Source organism: Papaver somniferum, chromosome 6 (assembly GCF_003573695.1).
Source record: "Papaver somniferum cultivar HN1 chromosome 6, ASM357369v1, whole genome shotgun sequence".
Classification (NCBI taxonomy): Eukaryota; Viridiplantae; Streptophyta; class Magnoliopsida; order Ranunculales; family Papaveraceae; genus Papaver; species Papaver somniferum.
In genome coordinates this window covers 48,130,505-48,150,220 of record NC_039363.1, presented here as the reverse complement: position 1 = coordinate 48,150,220, position 19,716 = coordinate 48,130,505, and the positions used below count along the sequence as shown (strand labels likewise).

The following is a 19,716-nucleotide window of genomic DNA, read 5'->3' as shown; positions in this document are numbered from 1 at the left end:
TTTGATGAAACCTTCCTTTAGTTGTGCAATGTGCGCAAGCAGTGTTTTCTTCGTACAGTGTTGTTGGTGAGTCTCCACATGATTCTTGAATATGATGTATTACTGACCTTAACCAAACGCATTCACGACTTGCTTCATGGACTACTAATAAATCAAAATGATTTATAGAGGTAGCTGCAATGGTTTGCTTTACTGACCGCCAAGATATAGTTGTATCTTCATAAGTGACCATAGTCCTTTGTATAAGTCAGAAAGATAACCTGCATCTCCATATCCATCCAGTTTCAATTCAGATCCATAAGGATAAAATAAACCTAATTCAACATTACCACTAAGATATTAAAATAAGTGTTTTACACCATTCCAGTGTATTAGAGTTGGAACTGAACTGTATTAGCTAGAAAATTAACTGAAAAAGTAATGTCAGGACTTGTTTGCAAGATACATAAGAGCACCGATTGCACTTAAATATGGTACATCGGGACCAAGGAGTTATGTGCCATCTTCTTTAGGGATAAATGGGTTTTTATCCACATCAAATGATTTCACGACCATTGGAGAACTCAGCGGATGTTCTGTGTCCATATAAAAGCGTTTTAAGACTTTTTCTGTATAAGTAGATTAACGAAAAAATATCCCATTTGAGACATGCTCAATTAGTAAACCAAAGCAATATTTGGTTTTACCAAGATCCTTATCTCAAATTCCTTTTGAAAATAAGCAGCAGTTTCAGAGAGCTCTTCTGAAATCCCCACGAGATTTAGATCGTCAATGCATACTGCAATAATGGCAAATCCAGAAGTGGACTTCTTAATGAAAACACATGGACAAATAGCAATATTAATATATCCCTCTTTCAATAAGTATTCACTGAGGTGATTATATCACATTTTCCCGGATCGCTTTATTCCATACAAAGCTCTTTAAAGTTTTATTGAGTATACACTTCGTTGTTTGGAATTGATTGCTTCAGGTATACGAAATCCTTCAGGGACTTTCATATAAATGTCACTACCAAGTGACCCATAAATATAATTTGTGATGACATTCATAATACGCATATCATGCTTTTCTGAAGCTGCCAAACTAGTAAGAAACCGAAATGTGATGGAACCCATCACTAGAGAGTAGGTTTCTTGGTAATCAATTCTAGGTCTTTGAGAAAAACCTTGTACAACAAGTTGATATTTTTATCTCACTATTTCATTTTCTCGTTATGCTTTCTTACAAATTCTCATTTGTATCCGACGCCTTTTAAATTTTCAGGAATTTCAACAACTGGACCAAGAACTTTATGTTTAGCCAATGAGTTGAACTCTGCTTGGATTGCATCTCTCCATATTGGTCAATCTTTTCTACGTCGACATTCATCTATAGATTGTGGTTCGGGATCATCAATATTTTCTATGACATCCAGAGCAACAGTAAAAGCAAGGAATAATCGTATTATTCTTATCCCAGTTTTTTCTTGTACCAACATCGTTTACAGAGATCTCATTGTTTTGATGTATACGTGCCTCTTCAGGTGCAACTTGTGTATCAGTATTTTATTGATCAATCAATGTCTCAGAGAGAATGTATTTTCCCTTAATGCAAACTACTGATCTTTTTATTCCGCGAAACTGAATCATTTGCACTAAGAGGTCTTCCACGCTTTAAGCGTATTGTGGAATGATTTTCATTATCATGATGTCCTTCTGGGATAATTACTTCGTTGAAGTACTTGCAACAGGTATATGTGATTTTGTTATCCTACCCATATCAGTAAACGCATCATGCATTTTATTGCATTTTTTTTTTGCAAATGTATGACTTTTTGAACCTCAAGTTCACATTGGTTTATACGAGGATCAAAATGGATAATAATGGCGTATTCCATGAGATTTCACAGTGTTCCTCAAGTTTATATTTTCTCCCCCTAACAACGGGAAAATTGACTCATCAAATTGGTAATCAGCAAATCTTTCCTTAATGACATCTCATGTTTGAGGCTCTAAATATCGAATGATAGATGGAGTCATAACCAACATAAATGCCGAATCTATGCTGAGGACCCATTCCGCTCTCTGAGGTGGATCTATGGGAACATGCACTACACAACCAAGAATTCTAAGATGGGAGACATTTGGTTGTTGTCCAAGTAGAAGTTGTACATGAGAGTATTTTTTATAGCTGGTTGGTCTGATACGGACCAGTGCTGCAACATGTAATATAGCATGACCCCATGCTGTGAATGCCAATTTAGACCTTAAAATTAATGGTAAGACAATCATTTGTAAGCGGTTAATAAAATATTCTGCTAAACCATTTTGAGTATGCACATGAGCAACGGGTGTTCAACATCGATACCAATTGACATGCAAAAATCGTCAAATATTTTTGATGTAAATTCACCAGCATTACCAAGACGAATAGTTTTGATAGGAAAGTCTGGAAACTGAGCTCGTACTCTAATAATTTGCGCAAGAAGTATTGAAAATGCAAAGATACGAGTCGAAAGTAAGCAAACATGGGACCATCATGTGGAAGCATCAACCAGAACCATAAAATAACAAAATGGTCCATACGAAGGGTGAATTGGTCCACAAATATCACCTTGAATGCGTTGCAAGAAATTAGGTGATTCAATGCCAACTTTCATCAAAGATGGTCTAATGATTAATTTTCCTCGGTAACATGCGTTGCATGGACAATCTGTAGACGATAAGACCTTTAGATTCTATAGAGGATGTCCATGCGAGTTTTCTATAACTCGAGGCATCATTGTTGATCCTGGGTGACCTAACCGGTCATGCCAAAGTTTAAATGAGATTAGAAGTCTTCGAATGATTCACAAGATGTGATGCAATAAGGATAGTATGATATAATCTAGAAGACAAAGCATGAGCTTTTCAAAAACCTGTTTATTTTCCTAGACAATAGTAGTAATACACAGATACTCTATGTTGGCTTCATTTGTTGTCTCAATATGATACCCATTAAGACGAATGTCTTTAAAAATCAACAAGTTTCTGTTGGATTTTGTTGAAAATAGGGCATCATGAATATGGATTTTCGTACCATTAGGTAACATTAATAAGGCTTTTCCACAACCCTCAATAAGTTTAGAAGTCCCTGATATTGTATTAACAACAGCTGATGTTAAATGGGAGAAAAACCTTTTATCACGAAGAATTATATGTGTTGTAGCATTGTCCACAAGACATGTATCTTCACCGTTTGTTGCAAACTTACCATTAGCAAAATCCATATATCCTGATCAATTGAGTGTGATAGATAAAGAAACTTAAAAAGTAAAAGAAAATGCTTATTGAATGTGTGAAATAAACAAACATTACAACCTCTATTTTTAGGGCTAGATACAAAACATCCCGTAATAAACGAAATTTGTCTTAGATATTAGTTAACTAAAATACACCTTTATAACACGAATTAAGAGAGCCACGTCTCAAATCAGACATCTGAAAAAGAATGGGGGGAAAATGTCAAGTCAGCTCAGTCTAACATCTTGTTTGTTTGCAGCTGACTCGGCGTCTGGATCTGAGTCAACATCTGATTCGGGCCGAGTCAGCAGTCAGACCGTTTGTTTTGCATTTTGAGTCAGATCTGACTCGACCTATGACTCAGACATAACCCCTGACTCGGACCCATTTGAATCAGGTAACAAAATATCCCTGACTCACGGAACCAAACCACTGACTCACGTTTTTTGAGTCAGATGAGTCAGATCTGACTCAAAACAAACATATTGAGTCATATCCAGATGAGTCAGGTGATTTCACTCAGATCCAGATGACTCAGATCCAGACGATTCAGATGAGTCAGGAGTAAACAAACATAGTGTAAGTCAAATCCAGACAAATAAGAGGCAGAAAAGATAGTCTACGGTCGTGCTCATCTTAAAGCATAACTACTTGACCCATCTACGACCATATACTAACACGCGTCTCCCATCCGTGCATCTGTTCTTTTCTGATGGAGTAGGATAACAATAAGGATAAACAAAACAGAGAAAGAGAACAAGAGCTCTATTGAATTTGAGTAGATAGAGTGCGAGAGAAAGCAGACATGGCGATATCATTGGTATCACTCTCGAGCGCAAGTACTACAACTAGGTTTCAAGTTCCTTCAGCTTCACTCACATTTCTTGCAGGAGGAAGAAGAAGAACAACTTCATCTATTAATGTCACTAAACCCTACACTCACTCAGGGCTTCTCCATTGTTCATTTGTTTCTTCTCCAACATCTCTCTTTTCTTCCTCTTCATTCTCAGGTAAAATCTACCCGGTTTGGGTTAATTTTAGAATCATGGGACTTTTTAAATTTTGCAATTTGGGTTTGGATAGGGTTTTCACATTGTGTTATTCTAATTCCAGGTATATCTCTTGGGGTGAATTTGGATATGAACAAGGGGTTAATAAGGGATAGAAGTCGTGGTCTTGTGGTAAGGGCAGGAAAGGCAGCTCTATGTCTTACTAAGAGGAGTAGGTCTCGGAAATCACTTGCTCGTACCCATGGATTCCGCTTGCGAATGAGAACCACTGGGGGAAGGGCAATTTTGAAGCGTAGACGTGCTAAAGGACGGCATATCCTTTGTACAAAGACCAATCCTAATACTGGGAAAAGGTAATTTTCTTTTGTAGTAGTATGAATCTGTTTCAACTTGTAATTTGGCTATCACTTGTGTCTTTTTGCGGCTCAGTTCATGTAAACTTCTTAGAATTCAACCTTTTGTGTAACAAATGAATCTTGTTTCCAACATTTGCGTTATTGATTGCGTCATTTCTAGTTCTTTTTTTCCCTTTCGTTAGTGTTGTGAAATGCTGTTAGTTCTTTTCTGGCAATGCTTAACCAGTTATTATTTTGTTCTGTTTGATTTCACAATTCTACTGTCTAGGAATGATCTTTTGTATTACTACTTAAAACAGTAAAGCCCTTTGTTGAGGACTTGATGCTAAAGCTGTATATTGATAGGATATCTATACTATGGTCATGGATTGTGTACGTTCAACTAGTGCAATCCCACAATGAAACAGCATGAGTTACATTGTTGTCAATTATGGGTATTTTCTGCACATCCTGATTGTTCTCCTCATATTTAGAGCCATAATTTTGACATTTGAGAAAATTGGATGCACTGCTAAAAAGAGATTCAAATTGAGCTTTGTGTTCTTCTTATATCCCTTCATCCATTTATTTCATTCATAACAGCTTAACAGATTGTAAAATGGAGAACAGGCAAAAATGACTGTCAGACTAACATTGACGTTTTAAGGTAATAGAACAGATGCATGTATGCTAGGACTTACAGATGTAGTTAGTAATTTCTTTGGTCGATCAGTTAGCAACCTTAATGGAATGATATATGGTTTGGAATATCAGTCTTCCATATCATGTAGGCCTTTTCTGTTTTATCCAAATTGCACCTTTCCTGTGGAACGCTAAAATAAATCATCTCAAGCCAAGAGTCAGGCTTGCATGCTTATCTATAGTTCTGCTACTTCTGGAGTCTTTTCACTCACTTGGCCTGCACAAGAAACCAGTTGATTGTATGGTACAGTAATAGCTCATGCATTTTCTAACTGGTTAGTTAGGGAGGAATTATAAGTACAGGTTTAAACTGTTTTGACGTGCTAAAATCAAGAATGAAGAAATTGAAGAAACAAAAAATATTTGTTCTAAAGTTTGTTTATGATAATCTTTTTTTTTTCTTCCCCCCTGGACCATTATCATTTATCATTCATTCCCAGGAAAAAGTTCTATGACCGCTTCTGATTTTGGTTAGTTTCTTCTGAACCTCTTGGGTTGTTCTCCAATTTATTGGTACTTATTATTTTAAAGTGGGACAACTAAATATGAATCAACCAGAGAAGGCTTATTAAGGATCAGCTTTATTGTGCTAGAGAGTCATCGGTCACAGGTTTTCTCCGAAGATGTCCTCTTGAATCGTGTGTTCGTCCTCCTGTTCCTAGCGATAAACAAGGATCAGGTAAATGATCAAGAAGTTGTACAAAGGACAACTAATGAGCCTAACCTTGGAGACATTTGTGCTTGAAAATTACTCTGGAAATCTACTTCTACCGCTAACATTTCCACCCATGTAAAGTTAGATAGGCAAAAAGCAAACCTGTGCCCTTTTAATGAGCGACTGACAATGTCATGCTTACCCTTCAATCCTTGACCTTCCAAAAAGCCCGCAAGAGTTTTCATCTCTACTTGGAGAGTCGGTGTAAAGGTAAGAGAAAAAAAATGGTGTCACGGCTACAAAAACTCTATTTTTCTATCATCAGTGTTTTCTGTCGGATACAAACTCAAAACACCACCAGGATTAACCACTGGGTTGGATAGGTAGATAACTCAATTGACTTTTTGACCTGTTCTTTTGATTTGGAATCGGCAGCAGGATAGAAAATGTAGAGGGGAGGGATATTAAGAGTAAAGTCCCTTAAGGACAAAGTAGGTGGCTGAATCATTTTTGCACACACAATGATGGTGATCACACATGATCAGTTCAGACAATTCACTAGTCAAATACGATCTCATAACTAGCTCTCCTTTTTTAACCACAATTAACTTACCACTTACCAGTAAAATGGAAACGGAAAGTACAGTTTAGGTTCTTCTATAACGACTCATGCAATAATTAATAATAAACCTACACTTGGACCTAATTCATTCCTATACTGCATAATAATGAGAAGAATACAGTTCCCATTTTTAGCCCACACACTACCTAAGTCTTCAAACACAAGTTTTGATTCTATGACTTCCTTCTTACAAAACCTGCTTTTTCCCGGGGCCAAGTTGTTCCTCTTCATATAAAAGGTGCTTCTGTTTTGCTGTGAGAAATAATGCATTTCAAATCATCAATTCTTTGTTGAAATTTTTTGCCAACTCTCTTTTTGAGAGAAAATATCTTACAAGGGTTGTTTTGAAAGCTCAAAAACAGAGCCAACCAACTTCTCATACCAAAAAAAAAAACAATAAGATCAGAAGAAAATAAGTCATGGAAACTAATGCTAGTATCATAAACCAGAAATGGAGATTATGCACATTTTTAAGCTTATCAGGTTGTCTCATTCTCGTGTTATGTATCAAATATCAATACAACATCATCCCGAGTCAGTCTTCTTTTCAAAGCATAAGAACAGTAACTGGAACAGCAACAAAAACATTAACGATTTTCGAGGATTTTGTTAATACAACTACAAGTATGCACTACAATGGCAGTGAACATCAAAATGTATCAGGCTCAGTGTTTGTTGCAGCCTACAATGGTACAGATGACGATGACCAGTGGTTACCACTCAAAGAATTGAAAACAGAATGTAACATCTATGACGGTAGATGGGTTTATGATCCAAACACTAGTCCACGATACAACGCTTCTCAATGTCCATTCCTTAGTGATCAAGTCAGTTGCCAGAAGAATGGACGACCAGACTCTGATTATGAGAATTGGAGGTGGGAAGCCAATGGCTGTAAGATTCCAAGGTAAGTTCAAAGAAAAATTTGATCAACAGATAACAAATAAAATAGCTACAGGGTTTAACTAATTAGCGAATATACATGTGTGTTTGTGTCTCAGCTGGAGTGGGAAGGAGATCCTGGAGAAATTGAGAGGAAAAAGAATGGTAATCGTTGGAGACTCGCTCAATAGAAACCAATGGGAATCTCTCTCTTGTCTTCTTTATTCCTCTATACCTTCCGCAAAGGCCTCAATTGATATTAGGAACGGTCGCCATATGATTTTCAAGGCCAAGGTAAAATTGTTTTTCAATTGTTACATGATATGTAATGTATCTAGTTCGCCGTTCATTGGTTGCATAAGTTTTTTTTTGTTAGTCCAATACTGTACTAGATGCATTTTTGTGGTTGTTTGTTGGGACAGGACTATAACTGCTCAGTTGAGTTCTATTGGAGTCCATTCTTAGTTGAACTGGATAACACAAGGCCAAACAATGTCAAGCTTCTAAACCTAGACACACTTTCAGCAACATCAGTTCAGTGGCTAGGGGCTGACGTTATGGTTTTCAACACTGGACATTGGTGGACACACCGCCGGAAGCTCCAAGCGTAAATTCTTTTCTATAGGACTCTTTTGGGACATTCAAATGCATATAGAGCATTAGGTTTTCAAGCAACTCGAGCTCAAACATAAAATTATGACTTCTACACTGATGCAGGTGGGATGCTTTCCAGCAGGAAGGGATGGTGGTGCAGAATCTAGAAGCTGAAACCGCTTTTGGGATGGCCATGAAGACATGGGCCTATTGGATAGATCTTAACGTTGATCCTGCCAGAACAACCGTCATTTTTAGAAGCATCTCTCCTGAACATAAAAGGTAAGTACGCTCATTCCGCAGCAGGCTTATGATTTTGAAGAAAGATTAAGATGTGAGCAGTGTAAAGTACTCTTTTCTCCTTTCTTAACCCAGCCATACTGACAATTGGTAATGCAATTTCTCTCAGTAATCAGTCTGAACCATATCATGTCTGTCTAAAATGCAGAGAACAGTGGTGTTATAATCAAACACAGCCCATCAAAGATGACTCCTACATATCCTCGTTTCCAAGATCCATCATCGAAATTGCGGAGAAAACAATTGGAGAAATGAGAACACCGGTGAAGTACTTGAACATCACAAAATTGTCTCAGTATCGTAAAGACGCCCACCCAACTGTGTACACAAGCAAGCAAGGAAGACTGCTGACAAAAGAGCAGAGAGAAAAACCACAGGAGTATGCAGACTGCAACCACTGGTGCCTTCCCGGTTTGCCTGATACATGGAACTCCCTATTGTTTACCTCTATCTCAATGGAGGCATCAAGAAACATTTCATAGCCTGAAACCTGTGCTCTTTGTTTTTCTGGTTGCCCTTGTCTGCTTCTTCACCTTGGAATCGAGTCAAATTGAGCATAGCCATAACAGAAATGCACTAAAATACACAATTACTTACAATCCAGAACTCCATCAAAAAAGAAGAAGGAAATAGAAAATGCAGAGCCACTCAGAATCTCAGATTATTTGTAACAGCCATAGATGTTGTAAGTAAAATTAACTCGAGTTGTAACAGGTCTTCAAAAGTTTGGACAGACCATGAAGATTCAAAGTAGAACTTAAATATTTACACGTGTTATACTTGAAACCAGAACATCCGAGACTTTGAAACACATAAAGCTTACAGTGAAGCTATTAATAGAAGTATCGAATTACAACCACATAAAAGGTTGCTATTTTATGAAAGATCAATATTCAGCACTGGAACTTCTGACTGATTTAGTATTTAGATATTACTTACCTCATATTAACATTCTTGTATAAATACGAGTGCAGAGACGCTTCTCATCCCTTAGTATTGAACTAGAGCAGAGCAGCAGCATCTTCATCACACTTTCAGATAGACAGTAGATTACGTGGTTATTTACAGCGTAAACTTGTAATCCTATTTAAAGTATCTCCCACTCTGATTCACAGAACTCATCACTTGACGAGATCTTTGAGTCCAACTTTTTAGTAGGAGTGGCTAAACTGGACGTTTCAAATCTATGTTGGGTACTTTCAGCATCAATGTCTGCACACCAAATTGCTAGCTGCTCATATTCCTTCTTTTTCGATGACCCCATTCTCGAAGCAATAGCATCCCGAATTTTTCTCTATCACAAAAAAACAATAGTTAGTAATTTCTCTCACATAACCAATTTTTCTCTAGACCTCTTAGTGTGTCTGTGTGTGTTTATTTTAACAAGTTTTTAACAGGTTGGTTCTTATTCAATTTTTGAACTACTGGTTGGTTCCTCCGTCAGGAAAAAAAAAAGGTGTCTGGCAGAACCGCAACTGAGAAACCAATTGCAATTCCTCATCAACAATTCAGTTCGATTCTCCCAGATTTCATTTTTATAATAAAAACCGAAGTGGAACAAGACGCAATATTAAGGTTCCTGATCCAATACGTGGAACTGGTTCCGTTCCTATAATTTCCGAAACCAGAACCAATAATTAGGTCCTGTTTTCATTTTGTTTTGATTCTATATGAAGCCCTTTTATGCTGTTGTAATAGTGTGTGAGTGTGTGTTTTGTGTTTGCGTGTGCAGAAAGATGTGAGCTTTGTATGTTGTTGTAATAGTGTGTGAGTGTGTGTTTTGTGTTTGTCTGTGCAGAAAGATGGGAGCTTTGGAGAAAGAGAGAGCATACTTTGTATGATTTGTTTTTGCCATCTCTGTAAGAAACAGAGAAAGGCTGCACAACTACACAACTATCCTCAAGCTTCAAATTCTCAAATTGTTCAACGGTCTTCGTGTCAAGGCCAATAATATAATTTGCCTCCTCCAGTCCTACACCATCATTAAAGGCATCATGTTCCTCCTGGTCTGCAGTGTTACCAACATCATCATTTGCCTTCTCCCATTCTGCACTTTCCTCATAATCAGATGTTCCTATAATAAATGGAACTTCATTGGTTAAATAAACTCACAATCTAAAAATCGCAACTTGAAACTACAGACAGTAAACATAAAAAAAAAAAAAAAAACTGAATTATCTGTCGAGATATAAACGCTACAGCTAAAACAACATTATCCGTCCAAGCTAGTTTAACTTATTTATCAGTTATCACTATTCACCAGCTTCCAGGCACAATTCACACAGAGCCGCCAGCATCCAAACCCAAAAGAAACATCAAGATGTATCAGAAATTTGACGAGAAGTGTAAAAGGGAGAAGAAAATCGCAAAATCTAACTTTACTGGTCTCAGATTGTGTTAAAAGGCAAACACAATAGAATCGTGGACCAAGAAATGGAAAGAAAACAAGAAAAATACACAAACTCGAAAAAAAAAAAAAAAAAAAAAAAAAAAAAAAAAAAAAAAAAAAAAGGCGGAAGAAAGTGAAGATTCGAAATTTGCATTTCTCCACACTTACCAAGTTGTGGTTGTGGTTGTGGAGTCAAAAACACCTCTTGCTCTTCGTCTTTGCAGTGGTCACCTTCATTTACAGGAGACTTTGTTGAAGACTCCATCAGTGCCTTGAAAGTTGTTAAAGTGTCTACGACTGCCAAAAAAGAAGTAAGCAAAGAGCAAATACACCAACAAAAAAATAAATAGTAAATGAACAAAAAGACAAGAGTTAGTTACCATTAGGTCCAGATAACAAGCTGTTGTTGGATGCGGTCCATCCAGCCTCCATTGCTTTATTCTCATATAACAAAACAGGAGGAAGAAACTGAGCCTTTGAGACATTAGCATCACGACCACTTTGACCTAACATGATATGATCCATATTTTCTCCATGGTCTGGGGAGTTGTCAACTATGTCCTTATTTGAATTTTGGGATAATATAGTTTTCAGTGTAACACAGGCTCGATCACGATTCTCATTGCAGGGTCTGCTGAAATTAGTCTCTCTACTTGAAAGATCCCCCACAGAATTGATCCCTCCAAAAGTATCAGTTATAACTGGTTCTGGATATTCCTTCACAGAAACTCCTTTCATGTCGCCACTTGAATTCTCACACTTTCCCACAGAACCATTACATTCTTGAGATGATCCCAAGGTGGACATGTCACCAGGATAACCAAGAGATGATGGCCGCAACTGATCTTGCACTTGAATTCGAACAGGTGATGATGCTTGAAGAGGCGGAATCTCCTCTTTATGATCATCTTTAACGTTTACCTTCGTCTTCTTACGCTTATCAGCAACAACACTTTTTTTGACTGACAAGTCAGAAACAACCTCTTTAACAGGACTAGTGGAAGCTAGAGGAAACAAGTGGTTTATTTGAGGTACTCCAGATAGAAATGAAACTAAGCCTGCATCTTTCACTACAGGTGCAATTACTTCCAAAAAATTATGAGGACCACTCTCCTTCTTAAGAATATTTTTAGAATTCAAGTTCGCCTTTTCACAGGCCCCTAGTTCAGCAGTTGCCTCTTTATCAGAATCTTTCTCTTTAACAGGATCTTCGATAGGGAGCAAATCGTTGACAAATTCTGCACAAAACTTTTTGATGTTTCCACCTACATTATGTACCTGATTTTCGACGTATTTAACTGTGTCCTATCTCCCCCAAAAATAAAATAGCAGCAGCATGTTTAGATAAGTGTTGGCATCAATCAAAATTCGTATAGGAGAAGCCAGAAATCATGTTGAAAAACCACAATAATCATTCAAATCGAAAACTTTGAAACCCTTTCTAATCAGCGTATGAAAACCTTACTATTAATAACATTAGACATGTCCTGAGGCTAATGGCATTGACATTAAAAGCTTTTCCTTGTCTAGTAAGTCGATTACCGACCATGATATGTAATATTAGTAATAAACATATTAAATATGTACATACCTGGCTCATGATATCCTCGGCATCCAAGCATATAGCTTCAAACTTGTCATATATGTTACCTACCCAGGTTATACCTTTGAAATTCATATTAAGCATATGTAAACCACACTGATAAGAACTTCAATCTATACCGCTTCCTTAAGGATATGAAATTATCCCCAATCCGAATCTGCATAAGTTTAAAATAAATAAATTATTGTTGAGCTCAAATGAGATAAATACGAAGAAAAAAATCCTATTGTAAGCCATATATTCTGCAAAAAGATATTCATGCAAATAATGTGTGTAGAAAAAGCAGTAAACCAACTAGTTTAATTTATATTCGTCCAAGACTACAAGGAAACCATGTCAAACTTAAATAAGCTTCACCATGTGGTTTCGCTACTCGGGGGATGGTAAACCAAGATAAATTTGTACGAACGACCCAAATAGCCAAAGCCCTACAAAAGCACTTTAGAATTGGATATCAACCTATCAACCAAATGTAACCAACAGTACATTCATTTGGTAAACTTAACCTAGGTGGCCACACTAGGATAGCAGAGCGAGATTCCTGTTTTGGGGTTTACTGTTTGGCTTAGCAAGTCTAAAGAAGGTTATTAGGTCACAAAATAAAACTACTCATGATTTGTTCCTTAAACCCATAGGATACAATATTCTAAGGGGTATGAACCAGATAAATCAACACAACATTAAACTGAAGACAAACAAACAAACAAACAAACAAGGAAATTTTGGGTTCAGCTCATCATTTAGTTAAGTACGCCAAATTTCAGCATAAATTAATACCCATAACCTTTTTTTTTCACAGAAAACAAGCTAAGAAGAAGATCAATCAACACTTAACAAGTTTGTGAAGAAACAAGCTAAACCCTTTGTTCCTTTTTTTGCCACCTTTTATCACACTTTACAACAAACCCCAAACTCAAAATACGAATAAGAATAAAAACAAAACCAGTAACAATCCTTGACAAAACCAAGAAGAAGAAGATAACCTAAAAACACTTCAACAATCAGCACAAAGTTAACCTCAAATATAAATAAAATAATACCAAACACCCAAAGAGAAGCAAAACAGAAATTTACTAACCAAGCAAGCAAGAAAATCAAAACCCTGATGATGTAAACTCAAATTTCTTTTCTGGGTTTAAGAAGAGCTAACCCACGGAAGGAAAGTAGAGAATCAGAATAATAAAGAGATTTTTTTTGATCGAAAAGAAAAACAGAAAAAAGAAAAAAAAAAAAAAAAGGAAATAGAAGATGATTAGAAAATACTAAACTGAAAAGGAAAAGAAATAAATACTATCAAAATGTATGTCAAAGGAGGGGTTGAATAGGAAAAGGACTCGTTTTTTGTTGTTTTTACCTGCAGTTATTCGTTGAGTTTACTGCACGAGTTGCAGTAAACAAGAGGAGAAGAGAAGACCCTAACTTGACTTGACACCAAATGGATGTTTTATATCGACACGTTTCGTGTATAAAACTGTTATCTGGACCCAGCATCTATTTTTCTAAGCCGTTGGATCTTCTCGAATGGATGAGTACCACCACTTGTTTGCTCGGAAACTGGGCCGTGCTGGAACGTGAGGTACCGAATAACAGTCCGCTTAAATTTGGATGAGCGGTGCTATCCCGCACTGTCACGCGGGCAAGCAATATAAGCTAGCAGGTTAATTTTATACCCCTAATATCATTTCTCTACCGTTTGTATGGATCAAGACAGTGAAGAAAACCACATTGAAATATTAGAGCAAGTTTATGTCATAATTGAACTAATTGACAAGTATTTTGGTTAATTTATAGTACGAGTTATATATTCATTCATCTAACCTTTATACAATGCATCCCAGGATCTACCTTGGAGGTGTAGATAAAGGTAATGGAGGCGGTTTTGTTTATTGGAATGATATCAAATCAAATAGCACGAGCACGGATTAATTTTGATGCATAGCAAATTGTTATTAGATAAATGAATGTGAGGGTGTCCAAAAGGCCCAAACAGTCTTCCACACTAAAAAATCTTTCTTTACTCATAAAGATCCTTTCTATAACCGTAATTTGATAAGAACTAAGTCATCAATCTCTTATTAACACTCTGGTTTTGTTACTGAAAACACCAAAATTAACAGAAATACATTCTTCACCATGGAAGCAGTACATATTTTATTTTGAAGAGAACGTGTCTTCTTCTTCACCATCACTAGGTCTAAAGTACCTCATATTTTGTCATAATCAATCCCAAAGTTTACACCTATTGTTATGAAAAAGAAGCCCCGTAACAAGAAATATAAGTTAATCCCAATTTGTAACAGTGAAAAGAATACCAGAATAGCATTTTCGTTCTACTTTCAAACACTAACTACATATGCTTGGAATTAAACACACGACTTGTTAGAGGTTTTGTTACAGAGCCTACAATCCTAAAACAAAATAACTTAAGGATCTGCTTGTATTAAATATTTATCTGGTACTTAATTTAAACGAATATAATGGTAGGAAGTCGCTAGTTTATGTTGCTTCGCCGCCGCACGACAGTGCGGGATAGCACTGCTCAATTTGGATTCCCTTTTATTTTAGAGTCACTCTTGTGATAGCTCATGTAAGGGCTCACCTTATAGCCATTACCTGAGATATGCACGTATTCCAGGACAAAAAATAGATGATAACATAATTTTTGTAATCTTTTTCTTTTTTATATATGCATATTTAATTTTATTTGTATTTTAGTACCTCTAACAAATTGGAGACTTGATTATAGGTCCGTGAGAAGAAAAATTAATTTTCTCATTTTCTTGTTGCTTAAAATATTAAAAACATGGTCATGTGTTTTATCTTGTTTTACAACATGGAAAAAGACTTGATTCTGGTCTTGATGGATTCAAAGTGATTAATCATAGTATGTATTGGATTTCTCTTTTAAAAAAATTCTTTAGTTTTTAGATACACCCATGTCTGGTCTTTTGGCTTTTTGTATAATCGAAAATCAATAAACTGATATTATTCTCTATATGAATATATAGTACATACAACGATGGCTATACTAGTAACTCAATTATAATTTTTATTGTATCTTTTAAAATCATGTAGGAACAACCCGGTGGTCGAAAGTAATGGACTGAAGTTAGGAGCATTAATAATTTTATATGTGTTTTTATTTTATTTTATTAGAAGCATAAATATTTCATTGGACTACTAAAGCATTATTACATGGGGATGGGTGATACCTACAGAGACAACAATTACAATAGGTTCGTTATGTTTAGAGATTTCAGCATCATGACAGTGGAGCAAAATGTGAGCATTAGTCTCTGTATCAGAATTGTGTTCGGGGAAGTGTTGGAATTGATGAGGTGGATGCAGTTGAGCTTATCGAGGGTCCATAAGCCTTCGATGAATGCTTTCCACAAGAAAAGTTTTACTTTTGGTGGACACGACAATGCCCATATAAACTTTGATGATGGTATTGGGTCACAATGCGATCGATCCGAGGAGCTAGTGTGGCATTTGTGTCCATATGTTGTTGTCCGTACTTTACCTATTTTTATCATTGTTTTCCTGCTTGATCCACGGTGATACTTTTAACTTGAGTTTTTATCCGAGAGCTTGAAATAGCTAGTAGACCTTGTTGTAGCAGTATTTGAAAATATTAATCAACTTGGAGATGGCGGTTATGTGGTGAAATAAGTCTTGATTTGCTGATAGAAATAGTGCGCTGAGTAGACGAGATAATAAATGCAATAGATGAAACTCTGTTGAGCAACAGAAGAACTAACCTTATAATAATATGAATCACTTTACGTGCAGAAGATTAGTGACTAGAATCCTAGGGGACGAACCTTTATTAGTAGCTATAAGGATACAAAAGGAAAGTACCGAAGTAGAATTACAAAACATAACGCAAAAACAATATCTAGCTAACGGATAGCCGAAATCCGAGATCCGTTTCCGAAAATCCGACATCCTATAGGATTTAATCCGACATATCGGATATCGGAATGCGATAAACTATCGGATAATATCTCTTATCATAATCGGAATCGGATTGGGGTCCTTCCGTTAGGTTAATATCTGACATCCGATAAGATAGGGGTGTACTTGTAATTTCCACCCCCTAGTATTAGATGTCGTCGAGAATTGGCATTGCTTTTCAGTGTTTTCACTTTCAATCTTTGGTAGTTTGGTTTCTTCAACATTTTTTTCTTCTCATTCTTAACAAAAAGAGATCGAGAGATCAAGAAACTGAGGGAGTCATAGAGAGGGTTTGATCGAGAGATCGATTGAATCAAAAGGAGGGTTTGATTGGAATCCAGAAACCAAGAGAAAACTCGTTAGTTAGATCTGTAATGGTGATGTTTTAATTTTGGTCAGAGATTCTCAGATAAGATTACTTTTTCATTCAGAAAACAAGTAAGTAATCTAAACGACTAAACCCTTTGTTTATTTTTGTTAAAATCAACTCATTGATGATGTTTCTAAAATAGGGTTTGAGATATATGAAATTAAGAATTTCGAAATTAGGTTTTCATTTTTTACACAAATCGATTTGGTGTTTGATTATTGTTGTTATTATTGTTGTGAAGCATGAAATTAACATGATTATTAAGTTTATTATGTAGATTTGTGTTTTATGTTTGATACAAGCAAGGGAAAGTTGGTCCTGTTGGATTTAACAATTTGAGAAATGGGTTTATCAATTTGAGTATTTGATTGTTGGGCTAATCTCTTGTTGTTAATGTTTATTGCAGGCTCCCAAGAAAGGTGTTAAAACTCCAGTAGCAGCAAAGAAGTTTAAGAAGAAGAATGTAAGTTGTAATCTCCAAGTGTTGTTAGCATTTTGATTAAAAAAATGATGTGAAGTTTAGCCAGATGTTGTATTCTCATGTCTCTTAAAGCTTATCATGTATTATTAGTATTTTTCTATGTTTTTGTTGGTGCATAACTTCACAAAGTCCCATGTATCTGCTCCTTGAATTGTATGAGTCCTTTTTTTTATATTGTATTTTATGATATTGCATCAGGACAAAGCCATGTGTTTCTTTGATTATTTCTGGGTTGTTGTTGTTCTCAGAATGTCTCAAAGTGAAAAAGCATCCAATAGAGTTGGAACTTCAAGCTGCAGTCAACCAATTTCCGAACATCCAGAACAAGAAGATCAAAGTGTTGCTTCAACAATTGCTTCAACAGCACCTTCTTCGAGTAATAAGATATTATTAGCAGAAGTAGCAGATGAAAATCATCTACTTGTTATTGCTTTATTGAAGAAATTGCGCACAACAAGGTCACGGTCATGGGATGAATTCACTAGGAAAATCATTGTAGAGCCTGATAAAGAAAATCCGGGTAAGGAAGTGGCTCTCCTTATGGGTGAATGTCATCATTGTCATAAGTTGGTACATGCTTGTAGTGAACAAGGAACTACCCACTTGGCTCAACATTTAAAAATATGCCCCAGAAGCCTGAAAACAAGCCAGGCCAGATGAAGATTACCACTGTAGTTAAAAAAGCAGGTACTAACCAAGTTAAATTACTCAATTACAAGTATGATCTTATAGTTACTAGGAACTGCCTTGCTAAAATGATTGCTAAACATGATTACCCACTTAACATGGTTGAGCATTTCTATTTTAGAGAGTTTGTTAAGTCATTGAACCCTGCTGCGAGAATGCCATGTAGGAACACAAGTAGAGCTGATGTGTTGAGGTGTTATGCTGAAATGAAAGATGAATTGCAAGTACAATTAGAATTTGACTTCCAAATGTAGTCTCACAACTGATATGTGGACTGTCAAACACACTAAAGATGGTTATTGTTGTGTAACATGCCATTTTATAGATGATGAGTGGAATTTGATTGCCAAAACCTTAGCTTACATTGTAGTGCCATCACCGCATACATGAGATGTTCTCTCAGAATTTATCAAAACTTGCACAATGGAATGGAATATTGATAGGAAATTTTTTGCTTTGACTGCTGATAATGCTCCAGCTAATGGTGTTATGATGAGAAATCTTATGGCTAGATGGTAAGAATTGTTTGTTGCTTCAAGGAAAATTGTTTCACATGAGGTATAGAAACCACATACTACATTTGATTGTATGGTATAGCATGAAAGTAGTTGCTGGGTTTATAGAGGGTATTAGAGATTGTGTTAAGTATGTAAAGTCTTCACAAGCTAGGAAAGAGAGGTTTGAAACAGCATTGATACAATGTAGATTGTCTGGAGAAGTTAGTTTAGATGTGGATACAAGGTGAAACTCCACTTTTACGATGCTTAAGAATGCAATGGAACTGCGAGAAGGTTTTGAAAGACTTAGTGAGTTCGATTCTGACTTCGATATTCTTCCATCAAGTCAGCAGTGGGAACAAGGAATAAAAATTTGTAATTGTTTAGAGGATTTTAATAATATTTCAACTGAGTTTGCAAGGATTAAGTATCCAACTGCGAATCTTTATTACAATGGGATATATAAAATTAACCAAAGCATCAGAAGTTGGGAAGATAGTACTTTTGAGTATGTCAGAGAAATGGGGTTGAAAATGAGAGAAAATTTTAATGCATACTGGGGTGAAAGTAACTTGATTATGAGCATTGGAGTGGTTTTAGATCCAAGATATAAGGCAAAATGGGTTAGGTTCACATATAAGATAATTTTTTGGTGATAATGAACGTGCATCAGTTGAGTATGAGAAGTTCAGTACAGACTTGACCAAAATTTTCAAGGCATATGAATCTCAAAACAACACTTCAGCTCCTGCTTTCTTTAGCAACTCTGTCTCTCGCATGGATGTAAGAGGCCCAGGTACAACTAACCCACATTATGCTACTTTTTTGTTGGAAAATGATGAATATGATGTTCAGAAATCTGATTTAGAGACGTACTTAGAAGAACCAATTCTTCCAACTATGTTACCCCAAGATGAATACAATTTTCATATATATTGAGTTGGTGGAAGCTAAGTGCCGCTAAGTACCCAATTCTATCAAAGATAGCAAGGGATGTGTTGGATGTTCTGGTGACCAGTGTAGCATCAGAGTCCATGTTCAGCGATGGAGGAAGGGTTCTAACAACACACAGAGCTTCATTAAGTCCAGAATTAGTCCAAGCATTGCTATGCTCAAGTGATTGGCTGACAGGCTTCTTTGATGCAGGTAAATCTTATTTTCCTTTGCTTAGTTCTTTTCCTTTGATTTTCTGTGATGCATCATGTACCATTAGCTGATCGAACAACCATTGAATCTTTCATTTTCTGCAACAACTAACATGGTTTATGTTTCTGCACTATTATTGCAACTAAGATGATTTCTTGTCTTTCAATAATGCTACATTTTTTCACACCTGCCAGTATGGAGCTGTATGTCTGTGTAGCCTGTA

General features: G+C 36.2%; 3 protein-coding genes across 3 annotated transcripts; 2 read left to right on the top strand and 1 right to left on the bottom strand.

Annotated features, from left to right (window-relative positions):
• Positions 1-3,996: 3,996 nt before the first annotated feature.
• LOC113287492 (50S ribosomal protein L34, chloroplastic-like) lies at positions 3,997-4,805 on the top strand. Its single transcript, XM_026536268.1, has 2 exons — positions 3,997-4,273; positions 4,377-4,805. Exons 1-2 carry the CDS (start codon positions 4,069-4,071, stop codon positions 4,628-4,630), a joined length of 459 nt encoding a protein of 152 aa, XP_026392053.1. The 5' UTR covers positions 3,997-4,068; the 3' UTR covers positions 4,631-4,805.
• Positions 4,806-7,184: 2,379 nt separating this feature from the next.
• LOC113287491 (protein ESKIMO 1-like) lies at positions 7,185-8,904 on the top strand. The gene is made up of 5 exons (XM_026536266.1): positions 7,185-7,494; positions 7,589-7,763; positions 7,892-8,076; positions 8,187-8,345; positions 8,512-8,904. The coding sequence occupies exons 1-5, from the start codon at positions 7,214-7,216 to the stop codon at positions 8,843-8,845; spliced, it is 1,134 nt and encodes a 377-aa protein (XP_026392051.1). The 5' UTR covers positions 7,185-7,213; the 3' UTR covers positions 8,846-8,904.
• A 123-nt stretch (positions 8,905-9,027) lies between these two features.
• LOC113287490 lies at positions 9,028-13,581 on the bottom strand. The gene is made up of 6 exons (XM_026536265.1): positions 13,434-13,581; positions 12,344-12,512; positions 11,133-12,057; positions 10,921-11,049; positions 10,196-10,437; positions 9,028-9,657 (listed from the first exon to the last, which is right to left on the bottom strand). Exons 2-6 carry the CDS (start codon positions 12,437-12,439, stop codon positions 9,451-9,453), a joined length of 1,599 nt encoding a protein of 532 aa, XP_026392050.1. The 5' UTR covers positions 12,440-12,512; positions 13,434-13,581; the 3' UTR covers positions 9,028-9,450.
• Between the last annotated feature and the right edge of the window lie 6,135 nt (positions 13,582-19,716).

Excerpts from the sequence above, each read along its gene's own strand:
- LOC113287490 (XM_026536265.1), bottom strand. The coding sequence starts at position 12,439 with ATGCTTAATATGAATTTCAAAGGTATAACCTGGGTAGGTAACATATAT. Across the intron at positions 11,050-11,132 it reads CTTGTTATCTGGACCTAATG|TCGTAGACACTTTAACAACT; the intron begins GTAACTAACTCT and ends CTTTTTTGGCAG. Across the intron at positions 10,438-10,920 it reads ACAACCACAACCACAACTTG|GAACATCTGATTATGAGGAA; the intron begins GTAAGTGTGGAG and ends CATTTATTATAG.
- LOC113287492 (XM_026536268.1), top strand. The coding sequence starts at position 4,069 with ATGGCGATATCATTGGTATCACTCTCGAGCGCAAGTACTACAACTAGG. Across the intron at positions 4,274-4,376 it reads TTCTTCCTCTTCATTCTCAG|GTATATCTCTTGGGGTGAAT; the intron begins GTAAAATCTACC and ends TTCTAATTCCAG.
- LOC113287491 (XM_026536266.1), top strand. The coding sequence starts at position 7,214 with ATGCACTACAATGGCAGTGAACATCAAAATGTATCAGGCTCAGTGTTT. Across the intron at positions 7,764-7,891 it reads ATATGATTTTCAAGGCCAAG|GACTATAACTGCTCAGTTGA; the intron begins GTAAAATTGTTT and ends TTGTTGGGACAG. Across the intron at positions 8,346-8,511 it reads ATCTCTCCTGAACATAAAAG|AGAACAGTGGTGTTATAATC; the intron begins GTAAGTACGCTC and ends TCTAAAATGCAG.